Source organism: Monodelphis domestica, chromosome 6 (assembly GCF_027887165.1).
Source record: "Monodelphis domestica isolate mMonDom1 chromosome 6, mMonDom1.pri, whole genome shotgun sequence".
Taxonomy (NCBI): domain Eukaryota; kingdom Metazoa; phylum Chordata; class Mammalia; order Didelphimorphia; family Didelphidae; genus Monodelphis; species Monodelphis domestica.
Window position 1 is genome coordinate 305,594,714 of NC_077232.1, and position 16,085 is coordinate 305,610,798.

General features: G+C 37.4%; 1 protein-coding gene across 1 annotated transcript in view; it reads right to left on the reverse strand.

Annotated features, from left to right (window-relative positions):
• The window catches only part of ANKRD50 (ankyrin repeat domain containing 50), a 70,157-nt gene that overhangs the window by 5,425 nt on the left and 48,647 nt on the right, over positions 1-16,085 (reverse strand). Inside the window, exon 3 of the mRNA XM_001362588.4 lies at positions 6,334-9,884. Within this exon, the coding sequence (XP_001362625.1) occupies positions 6,337-9,884 (3,548 nt within the window). The 3' untranslated portion in view covers positions 6,334-6,336. The remainder of the gene's footprint in view (positions 1-6,333; positions 9,885-16,085) is intronic.

Consider the following 16,085-nt stretch of genomic DNA (forward strand, 5'->3'; position numbering starts at 1 on the left):
AATAAGATCACTTCATGGTTGAAAAACTTGGGTTCAGAGAAGTTAAGTGATGTGCCAAGATCATATAGATAGTATCAAAGGTGAGGTTTGAACCCAGGTCCTCTAACTCCATAGAAAGTCCTTATTATTTATGGTACTATCAAGGAAACTCAAATAGTATTTAGATCAAGTGACAGGATCAGAACACACAGTCATGGAGAAAAATCCATCTTGGAAGCATTATAATCTTGGAAGCACTGAAGCACTGATTACCAAGATATCACAGAGAAGAAAGAATAACAAAAGGATTAGCCATCCAATTAATAATTATTCAAATATCTGCTGTGTGGCAGATACTACAAAACTCTAGGGATACAAACACAAGGAATGAACCATCCTTACTTTCAAGGAGTTTACATTCTAAAAGGGGAAACAAGACATAGACATGAAAAATGGAGTATCTCGAGAAAAACAGAGAAGCCAACTCTGCCAAGCTGTTTGCTGAGTATGGCCAGGTATAAAAGGTATAAAAGAGCTATAAAAATTCAACAAAGAGTCTATATTTGCTCCCAGAGGCAATATGGAAATACTGATCAACTTAGTAGGGGATTAAGGCTGGAAGAATGGCAATACCATTGGCAGAAATAGGGGAGTTTGGAAGAGTGCCAGATTTATAGTTTGGTTTTATACATTGAGTTTTGGTTTATATATATTGAGTAATGGATCTCTGTGACATCCAGTTTGAAATAAAAAGGTAAATAAAAGTTAACTAATCTAAAAGATAACTGGTAATGTGAGAATGAAGCTTAAGGGAGAGATAGGGTTTGGATCTATAGATATAGGAAATATTTAAACAGAGTTGATAGTTAAATCCATGGGAACTTATAGGGTGTCAATGACAAATAACAAAAAGTGTTACATGGACACGGAGGAGGGAGAACATGGAAGATGATTCTGCAAAAGAGCCTGAGGATGGAAGGTTCACAAAGGTAGAATCAGGAGGCAGAAGTGTCATGAAAATCCAAAGATAAGAGTGTCCAGGAATCAAAAGCAGTGAACAGTGTCAACTACAGGAAAGAAGTCCAGAAGATTTAAGGAAAAAAAATCAGAATGAGGAAAAAGTCACAGATGATACATTAATACCCTCAAAAAACATTCAAGAGTGGGGCATCTAGGTGGCTGAGTAGATAAAAAGCCAGGCCTAGAGATGGGAGGTCCTGGCTACAAATTTGCCCTGACACTCCCTATCTTCACTCCTCTTCTGCCTTGAAACTAATACTTAATTTGGTATTGATTCTAAGACAGAAGATAAGGATTTATTTTAAAAATTAAGAAGGCATTAAAGAGTAAATGAGTAACAACTGGCCCATCTATGGACACAAGTCAAGATAACCCCATATGAAAATATAGATTCCACAATCAAGGTTTGGCATATATTGAGCATTTAATGAATGCTTTTCTCTTAATTTCCAGTCAAGCGTATGACTAAAAGATATAGAGATAGTAGAACAAAAGAGCCTTAACGGTTCTTCTACAAAAAAGGATATTTTTTCTTAAGACTATGCAAGATTCTTTGACAGGATAAACTACAGAGAAGACTTCAAACACCCTCTAATTTGTAACCTTAAGTTAGACAAAAATCAGGGAGATTTATTTTGTCAAAGATTTTTGCTACTGACAGGGAGGATGTCTTAGACCAAAAAAAAAGGCAAAGTACTGATAGAAAAAGGATACATCTCAGATGGTAAGGTCCTCCAGATGCTCTATTCTTAAATTCATTATTCAATAAACATTTAGTAAGCACCTACTGTTATAATTAAAATTAGTTGTAGACATAAACTGTAGTGAGTTAAAATGGTGGAAGATATAAATTATGATAGATATAAGAGAGGGTGAGTAAATTTGACCGCTAAAAATATGTTTCACTACAGTATCTTGGTTTTTAAATCAAATATAAGGTGGTCGCCAGGGAATATATTGCCAAATTATGAATATGCCCAAGTCAACTGGGTTTTATAGAGAATTTAATTAATAATACAATGAGCAATTAAAGAAAGAGAGAGAGAGAGAGAGAGAGAAAAGGTATAAGTATGAAGGGCCTTAAGCCAACATGGCCTAGACCTGAATCTTAAGAGAGAGAGAATCAGTCAGTTTTTTTATCACTCACCACAAGATTTGTCTTAAGCAAGGATGTCTGGGGAACAGAGTCTCCCCAGAGGGAGTTCCAGCCAGAGTCAGCCTCCCAAGGGACTTCTTCTCAATAGATCTTCAAAGGGCCTCCTCCAAAAGGATCTATCTCCAAGGATCTAAGGATCTCCAAGCCTCCTTTGCTCAAGAGATTCCTTTTCTTATATAGGGTTTTTTTTTCTATGTCACCTCCCCTAAGTTCTTCCATCTACCAATCACTGTAGATGTTTCCTAAAGGACAGCCCATCTGAATTCCTGCTAAGTCAACTAATCCCCTCAGTAAGTCTGAACCAAAGAAAAACACAGCTGAGTCGACTAATCTCATTAAGAGAAAACCTGCCCGACCTTTATAGGTACCTAGCATCCCATTGTATCAATTCTAAAAACAGGCATGGCTCAAAGAACTCCTTGCCTTATTATAAGCATGGGTCCAAGTACTTTCATTGTTTAGCAAGGAGTTTTCTCCCCTAAAGCAGTCTTAAGTACGGGTGGAGTAGAGGTCCTCCCATTTCTGATCCTGGTGAGTTCTCACATGAAAATGGGGAATGTTTCAAGTAGGGAATTTGTTCCAATGGAGGATTTTATCTACTACAATTTATGTCTTCCACTCTTTTAAATGCCATAGTTTATGTCTACAACTATTTTAATTATAACACTACTACATTCCAGGCATTCTGCTAAGCACTGGGGATAAAAAAAAAGATACAAAACCTTCCCTCAAAGAGCTTATGATGTAATGGGACAAACAACATGCAAACAAATATATACAAAGCAAGCTATATACAGGATAAATGGAAATAACTAAAATAGGTTAAATACAGGAATTTCTAAGAGATTGGGGAAGGTATCCTCTAAAATCTGGGATTTTAAGGAAGCCAGGAATGTTGATAGTCGAATGGGCAGGGAGAACTTTCCAGGAATGAGGGACAGCAAGAAAGAATGTCCAAAACTGAAGATATATGTTAGGGAGTAAGTTTTTAAGAGGACTGGAAAGGTAGGATGGGGCTAGGTGATAAAAGGCTTTGAATGCCAAACAGAGCATTTTGAATCCTGGAGGCCACAGGAAGCCACTGGAGTTTAGTGAGTAGAGGATGCACAGGATTATGGAAGAGACCTGAAGCATGCAAACCCACCAGCAGGCAACTATAATAATCCAGGTATGAGGTGATAGGGGTCTGCACTAAAGTGGTAGCAGGATCAGAGGAGAGAAGGGGAGTGTTTAAGAGAAGCTGCAAAGGTGGACTCTACAGGCCTTGGCAATGACTCTGAGATAGGAGTTGGGAGACAGGGAGGAGTCCAGGTTGACTCCTAGGTTGAGAGCCTGAGTGAATGGAAGGAGGGAGTAGCCATCTACAGTAAGAGGAAGGGTAGGGAAGGGGAAGGGCTTAAGGGAAAAGATGGTGAGTTTTGTTTTAGACATTCTGAGTTTAAGATGTCTACTGAACATGCAATTCAAGGTATCTGAGAGGCAATTGGAGATGCAAGCAAGACCAGAGGTCTGCAAAGATCAAGGCTAGAAAGGTAGATGTGAGAATCATCACTATAGACTGTAATTAAATCAATTGTAGCTGATGAGATCAGGTGAAGTACTACAGAAGAAGAAAAGAAGGCTCAGGACAGAGCCCAGAGGGACATATGGTTAAGATCTGGAGAAGCATCCAATAAAGATGACAAAAGAAAGGTCAAAGAATAAGGAGTAGCAGTAGAGTGGTTTCAAAAATCTAAAGAGGAGGAATGATCAGTAATGTCAAAGGCTGCAGGGAGGCTAAGGATAACGAGGACTGAGAAAAGGTCATTGGATTTGGCAACTAAGAGATACTGGAGTAACTGGAGAGAGCAGTTGCAGTAGAATAATTCAGAAGCTGAGTGTGTGGGGTTAAGAAGAAAACAAGAAGAGGGAAAGTGGAGGCACCTATTCTAGAGAGGCTTTTTGAGGAGTTTTGCTACAAAGGACAGAAGAGAAATAGAATGATAGTGGGAATGAAAAGATCAAGGACGGTTTTTTCAAGATGAAAGAGAAAGGGATATGTTTCTAAGCAATAACAGATGAGTCAGAAGAAAGGTAAGAGACTGGAAATAAGGGAAAAGTAGATATGACAGAAGAGATAATCTGTTAGAAGAGATGGGATGAAATGAGATTACTTAAAAAAAGTAGAGAGACTGGATCTGGTAAGGAGTAAGGCCTCTGAGTCACATAAGACAGGGCTAAAGAAGGAGAATAATAGAGGGCATCTGAGTGAAAGATGAAGATGAGGGGAGAAAAGAGCTCCTGGCAAATGGCAACTTTTTTGCAAAATATGAGGCAAATTTCTCATTTGTGAAAGTATGGGGAGAGTGAGTCATTGAATGTTTGAGGATAAATTAAAAGGTTTAGAAGAGGCACTCTGGAGAGTGGGAGAGAAGGGATATATGCTAGAATTTCCTGGTAGCAATGAAGGTCCAGTTGAGGTTGTGTAATAGAAATCTGTAGTGGACTCAGAACAGTTGTGTGATTTTCTCTGTGGAGTCTAGATCCAATGTTTTTTCCATGACTATTCAATCTTACCAAGTCTAAAGATGATTCTTTTGAGATACCATTAATACTTTTTATTTTTCAGGAGATGGAAAAAAATCAAAAGGATGACAAGGAAAACCTCCCAGAATTTGCATATGTGTAAAAACAAGAGTCCGAGAAATTAGATCAAATAGTGTGGTCCCTGAAAAATTCTACTTTTTCACATTAATGTTATAGCTCTATAACCCTCCTAAAGACGCAGATATGCATCAAGCCTTAACAATAAAATCAATTTTCATCAATACAAAAAGGTAATTAGATTAGAAAATTGTCTTTAAAATTTCACATTAATGTTATTTCATAAAGATTTTTGCTTCTAAAGACTCCATAGAAAATCCTTTTAAGAATTCATTTATATCAACTATATTACTTCCTAAAGTCTTTGGTTTTCAGAACCCTCCAAAAAGCCTTTTAAGATGTAGGATTAGGGAATTATATTGAAACAAAAAAGTCAAAACATTTTTCTTTGAAATGTAAGGTTGCCTTAACTGTTATACATAAAAAGGCAACTAAAAAATTGGTAAGACAAAACATAGCATCACATTATATAGTTTTTTTTTAAGTCTTACTGGAATATAAGGGCTTATCTTTCAAAAAAAGGAAATGCCCATTCTACTATATGTAAATATATTCTTGAGAAGCATGTATAACTATGTACCTCTACAAAGACAAAGGAAACCCAAAGTAATGAAAATAGTTATAGTATTTTTGTAGACTTTAAATTGGAAAAATAAAACCTGAAAATCAATAAAGCATTCCACTTATTATTCTGTAAAGAACCTACAATTTCATTATATGTGGATTTTCTATACCTTTCATTAATGCAGGCTGAAAGGATTTTGTGACTTAGTAGATAGGATTCCAATTGAAAAAAGTTCCTGACCCTGCAGCTGACATGCTGATGCACTCTTCTGAACTTAGCATGGATGGTCCTTGAACAATAGCAAATAGTTCATCAGTAGGCCTATACTCAAAAGATTTTCTGGTTCTGAATAATATGCCTGAATTTACATTAATGGTACATAACTTTTGAGAACTTAGTCACCTCTACATCATAATGAGGCATTACGGTGAGATTTTAGAAGTATGACTTATATTTAGCAGAGAAGCTAATAGAACAGAAATGTATTATGACTACATATTATCAAAGAGGTTTAATAACATGTGGAGTTTTATGAAAACTCTGGGCAAATCACTTAATTTTTTAATAGTCCAAGCAAGTCCCAATGATTCTATAACCTACAAAACAGACGTGGATGGATCAGTCTGGGTAGATACAATATCTCATTGGGAACTGGCTATACTGATAAAATTATAAATTCAAATCCACCCTGCCTTCCCAAATCCTTAGGCTTATAAATATCTGAACCTGCAGCAATCTGAAAGCCAAAGTATAATTTTTATTTCATCTTTAAAAATAATTTTCTGTTTCACAATCTAATAGATAACCCCATTAAGTTGATTCAATAAAAGTTATTTAGCTACATGTTACAGCACAAAAGAAAAATGTCAAAGTATAAACATATTAGGTGTCCTGTAGCATCAGAATAGGCTCCAGTGAATGCTTTAAAAGACCTTTGTTTATAACCATATTGACATTTATGAAAATTTACCTTTTATAAAGGTGTTTCCTTTTTGTAGTTGAAACTTGGATCTGAGCCATCAATCTGAAGCTTCAGGGCTTGTTTAAGGCTTAACTCTGTCTCTGCAGGAGGATAGCCTTCTAGAACTTCCTGATGCCCTCTATCCTGTATTGTTCGTGGGACTGAAACCCTACCGAGGAAAACTTGATTGTTTTGTAGGTGATAATTTGGATTTGTCATTATTCCATTTCTCTTCTTCTGTTCACCACTTTGTTGATGAATTAGGAATTGCTGCTGAGATCGACCAACTTCTTGCTGAGATGGAGGAATCATAATTTTACACTGTGATTCTGTTGGCATTTGCTTAAGTGGTGTACTAGTCCCAGATTTGGCAACAGGTACCCTTTTATCAAACTGAGTCATTTCATATTCTAAAACTTTTGGTTGTGAAGAATTGCTAGGTTTAGATTTTTTCCCAGCAGAACCAGATTTGTTAGAATTTTCTGATTTCCCTCCTTTACTTGCTTTAGTTGATTTCAAACTGGGCTTTACTTGGCTCCACTCAAACTCACTACTTGGTGAATTATGACTCTGTCCTAAGGACTGTGTTGTAGAAGATGGGGAAACAATTGACTGTCTACTTCGGCTTCGTGGCAACGAATGCTGCTGTATCTGCTCTGTAAAAGACATGTTGTGGAAGCTATCAATGGGGACTGTCTGAGCAGTTGCTGTTGAAGAAGTAGTTCTCAAAGAAGAATTTTTGGAGCTTTTAAGAGAATTATTTGACAGTGATGATTTCTGGCGATCAACTGTGGAATCTGGAGATTCTGAAGGAGAACTGAATGCGTGAGTTGGCCCATTTGATAAGCTCCGCAATGTAGGCTGCATATCTCCTCCACCAGTACTCCCAGAACTATTTGACTTTATTGTTAATGATTGCATTTTTGAAGACACCGACTGCAAAGGCTTTTGCTCCATTGTGTGAACAGGAGATGGTGAACAACCATTTAAACTAGATGCACCATATTTTTCCAATAATTTAATTATCTGAGAATGTCCATTTTTGGCAGCAACTCGCATAGCAGTACGTCCAAATTGATCTGCATGGTTTGGGTCAGCACCATGTTCTAGCAATATCTGCACAGCATCAATGTGTCCTTCTTGAGCAGCAATGCAGAGAGCAGTTGCACCTTGATTACATGTGTGGTCCACTACAGCCCCATGTTCAATTAAAACCTGGACCACCTTTACATGGCCCTGCCAGGCTGCGGACTGCAAAGCAGACCGCTTTTCATTGTCCGCAGCATTAATATCAGCATGGTATGTCATCAAAAGCTGCACCATTTCTAAATGACCCTGCCAGCAGGAAACATGAAGTGCCGTCCTCCCCTCAGCATCACTTGCTTCTACATTTGCACCATTTTCTAAAAAGTACTCAGCCATCGTAAGTTGATTTTCAAGAGCCAAAATGTAAAGTGTGGGTCGGCCATCAGCATCTTTGTAGTCAACATCTGCTCCATGGCTAAAAAGTAGTTCAACAATGTCCCTGTGTCCTTCTAAAGCAGCAACCCGCAAGGAATTCCTTCCATCATATCCTCTTTGATCAATGTTAGACTTATTTTCCAGTAATATCTGTACACAATCATAATGTCCCTCTTGGGAAGCTAAAATGAAAGGTATACGGCCATCGTTATCTATTTCATTTGTTCTGGCTCCTTGCTCAATAAGCGCTTCACATATTAACCTGTGGCCTTCAAAAGCTGCCATGTGCAATGGTGTCCATCCTGCATCGTCCCGGTGATTTTCATCTAATCCTCTGTCCAGCAGAGTTCGTACCACCTCAACATTTCCTTGTGCTGAAGCTATGCTGAGGACTGTCCTACCTTCACTATCGATGCTATCAATGGCAGCACCCCAGAATAAAAGTGTATTTACTACTGAAGCATGACCCATAGAAGCTGCTGCTAAAAGGGGAGTCCGGCCATTGTTATCTGTGTGATCCACATCTGCTCCCCCTTCTAGAAGCAAATCGACAACATCCACGTGTCCTTCATAGGCAGCTACCAACAAGGGAGTCATGCCATCTTTATCACAGTGATCCACCTCAGCGCCACGGTCAATTAAAAGACTAACAACGGACGCATGCCCTTTACTGGCAGGCACACAGAGGGCAGCCACAGAGAGTGCGGTCCTCCCATCCACATCCTCATGGTTCACTTCGGCCCCATGGTCCAGCAAATGCTCCACAATTTCTCTGTGTCCCATATACGCTGCGGCTATCAGAGCAGTTCTCCCTTCGTTATCAGCTTTGTTAACTTCAGCACCATGCTGAAGTAAATTCAGCACAATATCTTCATGCCCTCCCCAGGCTGCCGCTCTCAAGGCAGTTCGACTATCGGCATCTGCACAATCCACTTTGACGCCAGCATAAAGGAGAGCAGAAACAACCTCAGTGTGACCTCCCCAAGCAGCAGACCGTAATGCTGTCCAGCCGTCATGATCATTGTGATTGATATTCGCTCCACAGCCTATCAAACAGTTAACCACCTTGGTATGTCCCTGACGAGCAGCCAGTGTCAGCGCTGTCTGGCCATGAGCATCTTCAATTTCCAAATCTGCTCCCCTGGAAATGAGTAAATTAACGACATCAAGATTGCCACTATATGCAGCATTAGCCAACAAAGTTCTCCCGTTTGAATCACACTGGTTTACAGACGCTCCATTGTCTAATAAGGTTCGAATAGAATCTTCCCTTTCTAAGGCTTGCCGGACAATGCAAGAGGTGCGATCATCTTCGCTGTGGACGTGTGCGCCTGCTTTTACCAACAGCTGCAAGACTTCCTGTTCTTTGGGGATCAAAGTAGACAGAGAATCTCGGACAGGTGTACCATTCCATATCATCCAGAGAGCTAACTCAGAAGTCTCTAATTGCAAGTTTGAATTAATCAAGTGTAATGCAAATTCTTGAGCTTCTAAAGGAGTTAAATCTTTTGCTTGACAGGTATAACTCATTGCAAGCATTCTGTGTCCCTCTGCTGCATTACATAAATATTTTTGTGTGCAATGTTTGACGTCTAGTAGCCACTCTGCAAAACTATAATGAAACAGTATTTTAGTATTTCCTAGTCCATCAACAAGAAGTTTTGAGAGTACATCTAATTTGCGTTGGAAGTCTTCTATGGTCAATGACATATTTTTGGTCCATACTGCATGATATAATTCTGTTATGGTGAGTGGTCGGCATGCTGCAAGAATTACATTCAGAATAGGTTGAACTTTTGCGAATTGTTTCCTCACAAAAAGTCTTTGACAGAGCCAGAGATATAGCCCATTGAGGGTTCCAGGAATATCACGGATTTCTCTTAACATAATAAAATTTTCCACAACTCCATCTAGAACTCGTTCTAGATAAAGGAAACAACCGCTGCTTTTGATATGGAGCTGATTCAACATTTCTGCAGTTTCCTTTGTGAGGTGTTGTCTCAAGGCTTCTTCTTGATCCAGACGATGGAGAATGTACTGTTGGACATCCTTAACAATGTAAGCTTTCCGAAGATCATCAAGACTTATTTTTCGAAAGCCTAGAGAAAAGAGAGAGACATGTCAAAGGGGACTTTTGCATGTACAATTCTAATCCCCCCAAATCATCACGGTATCAGAGATGCATGGGTAAAGGTTATAAATCCTATACAAGAGCAGATTAACTATTTTAATATAGAAAAACAAATTAGAAAGTTTTGAACATCACTGAAGACAAAAGCTGAAAATGAACATTACTGATGTATTCTTATAAATATAGAAATTGGTCATATTGCTATTTGCATTTGATGAATAATTACCAATTCCAATTGAAATACTTTCATTTATTTTACAATATTATCTAAGCAGTATTATATTTTCTCTGCAGTATCAGTATGGAATATGCTCCTGATGTCTTAAATGAGAGGCACAAATCAGAATTAAAACAAGATGTAACGTATGGATTGCCAGGAGTGCATAAAACAAAAACAAAAACTAACCTGTCTAGACTTTTTAAAACTTTTCAGTTTAGGTCAAATTTTGGAGAGATCAAAAGAAATGTGATATCCATAAACTATTTTTTTGTATTCTAATAAACTGCATTGTCCTTTTTAGGGGCAATTTTGGATATTCACTAATTTGAAAATATTTCTGAGATTATTTCTCATACACTTAGTGCATCAATTTTAATTGTCTTTAAATTAACCACATTTAATTGAACAATCAAATAAAAATTCTTAATTTTCAGAAAGCAATGTAACATCTAACTTACTTTAGTTATATTAACATAATATCCCCCCTTTTTTTTACTAAATCCAAATTGATGGAACATTATTGCCAACTGATGAAACAGCTCCACCAGCATACTAAAATAAGCAGATTCTTATTAAATTATTAATGAAATACTTAAAAAATATTTCCAATTCATCTTTTTCTAAACATGCTATAAAAGAAGACAATATACTTTTCCCCCATAAGGGCAAAACAAGGGTAAGTAACATCTGTTACTTGGCTTAATAAAATTGCTAAAAATAAAAGCAGCGAGCATTCGGTATTTAAGATCAATAATGTTTTTCAGTATTCATCTGTATGAAACAGGGCTTTCATATTGTTATAAAGAGATTTTTCTTTTTAAGGTCTATTGTTGTCTTTTGTTTTTAGACCAGTCAATTTTCACTTAACTACTGCTCATTAAGGCTTCACTTCCCTTATAACAAAGAAATTTAAGGAAAAAATATTTAAGGAAAAATCATCAGAACAGTCAAAAATCAATACATTCCGATATAAACACAGTCTCCTGCTTCTCAGCTGAGAGGAATGAGATTTATTTATCCCAGTCAGTAGGACTGGGAGTGGTAATTAAGCAACATTCAACTTCCTTTTAGTGTTGTTTCTTTTATGATATTATAGTGATCATATATATAATTCTCCTGATTCTTCTTACTTTATTTTGCATCAGTCCACACAATTCTTCCCTTATTTCTCTGATATCTGACTTCATCCACATCTGTTGAGCTATTCAAGTTTATAGTTATGGTTAATATAGAAATAAACTTTGTATGACTTCACATCTGTAATTGATATAATGTTTGACTTTTCAATGTGTTGGAGGAGGGATAAGAGGGAAAGATTTTGGAATTCAAAAAATTTTTAATGAATGTTAAGGATACACAGTTAAATAAATGAACAAATATGTAAAAGAAAATTTATAGTTGCCACAAAGTGTCATTAAAAATGGTTTGAGGGGGCAGCTGGGTGGTACAGTGGATTGAGAGCCAGGTCTAGAGATGGGAGATTCTAAGTTCAATTCTAGCCTCAGTCACTTCCTAGCTCTGTGACTTTGGACAAGTCACTTGACTGCCACTGCCTAGTATTTACCACTCTTCTTCCTTGAAATCAATACACAGTATTGGATGGAAGATAAGTGTTTTAACAAACAAGAAAATGCTCTGAGACAGAGTGGTCCTTTTCCCTCTGTCTTTAAATTCCTTGGAGAAATATTTCTAAAAGAAGAATCTTTGAATCAAAAATACAAACAGTGCAGGATGAAACTTCCGACATGTCTTCATTTGCACTGTTCCTCTCAGTGATTTAAAGCAATCTTTTATGTGATCATAGTTGCAATTCCTCCTTTGCAAATGGCTTGTTCATGGTTCTCTGATCATTTATCATGAAGAATAAGTTTATAGTTCAATCTACAGCTATATTCTAGATACCTTATACATAAGATACATATAAGAATTACTTAAGGCAAAGATTATTTTCCTACTTGACAGGTTCTTGCTTTCCAGATGCAATGATTTTGCTTGAACTTTTAATTTTACATAATCAAGTTATTCTGTTTAGTCTTTTGTGATCTCTATTCTGGGTTTGTTCATGAATTTCCTCCAAATTAAGATGATGAAAAACAGTTGTTTTTTGTTCCCCTGGTTTTTTTAAAGCATGATCCTTTATATTTAGATTATATATTGTGGAAAGGAGAAAAATTATAAGGCATGCAAAAGGACAAGAAGCAATGGCTGGAGGTTGATCAGCTGTCAATCAAAGGAAGATTCCATTTGGAATGTTACTGGGAAACAGTTGAAAGCAAGAACCAGCTGCTGACTGATTTCTGGGTTTCTTGGCTGATGGTGGTGACTTTGAAGGAAGAAGCTGGGTTTATCTCTGGGACTTGGGATAATCAAGTTGGAGGTGGCCTGGATGACTTGAAGGCAGAAGAAGGACAATAGTCCTCTGTTTTATGGTAGTGACTGAATTGTCATTTCTCTCAATATCCTCCAACCTAAGACTCACTGTAGATAATAGGGAAACCTCCAACCCTCCTACCTCCATCCTTCATCCTTTCCTATCTTCCCCAATAAACCCTTACTTGAGATAAAGAAGAGAAAAGAGTATTTCCTCCGAAACATCATAGCTCACCCTGAGTGACTCAGAAAGAGACTGAAGAAGATGGGGGAAGGGGAAGAAGAGAGAGGCTGAAGAGGCTGGAAGAGGGAGGAAGGGAGATATAGAGGGAGGGGGATAAGCAAAGAAAGATAACTACCTGATCTATTAGTTATCTAATATCCATCAAATATACCCCCTACAATATTATCTATTACAATATTCATTCAATGCTTCTCATAAATTGTGGAGCAAGAAGTCTTCCATTTTCCTAACCAGTGAATAAAAGAGCTTCATAAAAGTATGGTAGATTATATTCTTAATAACTGAGAATACATTTTTTACAAAGGTATTATTCTGCAAAATTTTAATAGAATGGTACTGGATAATTAAATTAAAATGCAAAATTAAAATTTTTAATTAAAAATTTTAAATTTTAGATTTCCTTGAAAAACTTCTTGGACAATTCATCCTCTCCTCCCCCCTCTCCCTCCCATTCTTATCTGGTACACCTCTATGATTTTCTCTACTTTCATTCTGAGATTTGTAAGGATAATTTTAGGGTTGTAACCTAATCTAAATTATTTTTGGTCACCAGGAAATATCCCAAATAAAATACCCAAGTCAATTTTTTAATTTATGGTGGTTTAATTAATATAGAGGGAAGGAATTAAGGAGAAGGGAAAGGGAAAAGGTGCAGGATTTCTCCCGCCTGGCCTGTGCCACAGGGAATTCAAAGTCCTCAGCCACAAGGTCCCTGAGGAAGATTAGTGGCTTTTTAAGAGGATAGTGTTTGGAAGGTAAAGGAGAAAGAATCAGCCTAAACTCCGATAGAGCTCAGTAAAGATTCCTCACCTGAACTAGGCTACTCAGCTTCCTCCAGTATGGTATCAAGGAAAACTCACTGCTAAACCCAGACAATAGCAGCCCCCACCCAAGATGCCGAAATGCTCAGCACGCTCCGCCAGCCTCCTCTCCACCACCAAAGAGGCCAGAGAGAGGAAGTGACGCGAAATATATAGATGGTTTTTACATCACTTTCCTGCATCTTACATGTAACAATGGTAGCTTAAGCTTGACTTAGGACTGTCCAGGGGTCTGTCAGTTGTTTCTGATTTGTCATTTGCTAGCACATGTCTGTCATAGGACATCCTCCTAAATACTTAATCCTTAAGTATAGGTGTAGACATTCCTGTTTTTGTTAGACTAAGAAGAGTGGAGTAATCTAACGTTCACAGATTAAGATATCTATCTCTTGTTTTTATCATGTGGGTATATTATTTTTGTAGGCAGTCACTCATCCTCTTTAAGATCCCAGGTCTACTGGCATAGTTTGTGGTTATTATCTTTATTTACTCTCTACTATAACATCTACTTTTCATTTTTAATCAGATAATTTTAGCTTTTATTTTCACCAATTAGCTAATGATTTATTCATTTTTAAACCTTTCTAGTGTTTTTGTTCATAATTTTATCTAATTTTCCTCTTATTTTCACAATTTCTTCTTTTTTAACTTTAGTTTTCCAAATTTCATGGAAAGTTAATTAATCCTCTTTTTTCCTGTTTAATATGCTATCAAAGGAATATATTTTTTTTACCCCTGAGGAATTGTTTAGTTTCTTCTCAAAACCTTTGTACAACTATCTCATAATTATTATTCCTCATTTACATAGTCGCCATTTTTATGACTCGTTCTCTGACTCACTCATTGTAATTGTTCCTTAGTCTCCATTTAAATCTTTTTTTCCTTGTGCTTCCTATATTATTGATTTAAAAATACTATAGTCTATAAAGCTTACATTTAATCTTTCTGCCCTTTTGCAGCTAGTCCAACTATTATGACCACTACTTCTTCTCTGACATTGATGGAAACAGTCCAAGACCCTGAACCCAAGAGCCTTGGGAATAGCAGTGATCCTCAAAACACTAGACAAGCTTCTAGACAAGCTCCTGAAGATACTAATGAAGGGGAGTCATGATTCTGGAAAAGGTGTCCACATTTCTCATGATGACCAGCAACAAGTGCTGACCAATTACCACCAAGAAGCAGAAGGGCACAAGAACCATGGGAATAGTAGCACTAATCTTGCTTCCAAAACAGTTCACATAGTCATCATCTGGGAAGGTAGCTCTGTGTAGAAGAAGCTAGTGAGTCCCACCAATTGCCAACTTGAGGGCAGACAAGTCAACCTAACTGAAGCAGAAGAGTACCCAGAGGAGACAGGAAGTGGCATGAGCCAGGTAAATTGAATTAACCACAACCATCACCAACCTATGACCACCATCTCCCCTCACACCTGGATGGAGATAATTCAGGACCCTGAACTCAAGAGTTGGGAAATGCAATGCTTCCAGCCCAGTGCACTCAGCCATCATCTTAGCAATCGACTCTGTGGTGATACATCCTAGCCACTATAGACAGGAGCTATAACCACAGCTACTGAAGATCCAGAAAAGAAAAAATTTTGCCACCAGTCATTGGCCCTGCCAAATGGTTCAACATCAGAAACTGATAGGATTTCATTCAATGAAAAAAAAAAAAGATATTTATCATCTGCTTTGTTGCAGCACCTTAGGGATCATGGGACCTTTGCTTGCAGCTGAAATATATATATGTTGTGTCCTCCATTAGCCTGCCAGTCAGTCAAAAAAACATTTTTAAGAGTCTGTATTAGTCAACAACTGCTAAGTGCTGAGGGATAAAAAGAAGGGTGAAAGACAGTCCTTACCACTGAGTTCCAGATCATGGGGATTATGTAATTATGTAGAAGTATTCATATATAAAATTAATTTATTTAATCAACAGAGGGAAGGTCCTGGAATGTTGACTCTTCATAGCAAGGACTGGCTTAAGTTTTCTATTTGTATACTAGCACTTGGCACAATATTTGGCACATAATTAAGCATTTTATAAGTGCTTCATTCATTCATTCACCTCAAGAAGATTCACTTTGGTACAGGGAATATTCTTTCAAAAGACTAATAATTGATATTTCTTTTTTAAAAAACCCTTACCTTCTGTCTTAGAATCAATACTAGATGTTGGTTCTAAGGCAAAAGAGTGGTAAGAACTAGGCAATGGGGGTCAAGTGACTTGCCCAGGGTCACACAGCTAAGAAGTATCTGAGGCCAGATTTGAAAACAGGACCTTCCATCTCCAGGTGTGGCTCTCTATCCACAGAACCACCTAGCTATCCCTTGAATTACATATTCACACTCATTACCATCCTTTATTTCCACTCCTATTTCTCTAGTCTTATCACCTTTTATTAGAGCTTAAATCATATGCTCCTTTAATGAAATTATAATATACTTCAACTCCTTATTTCTTTCTCTTTTAATTTCTAAATTTTCATCACCATTCATGGGCTATTTACTT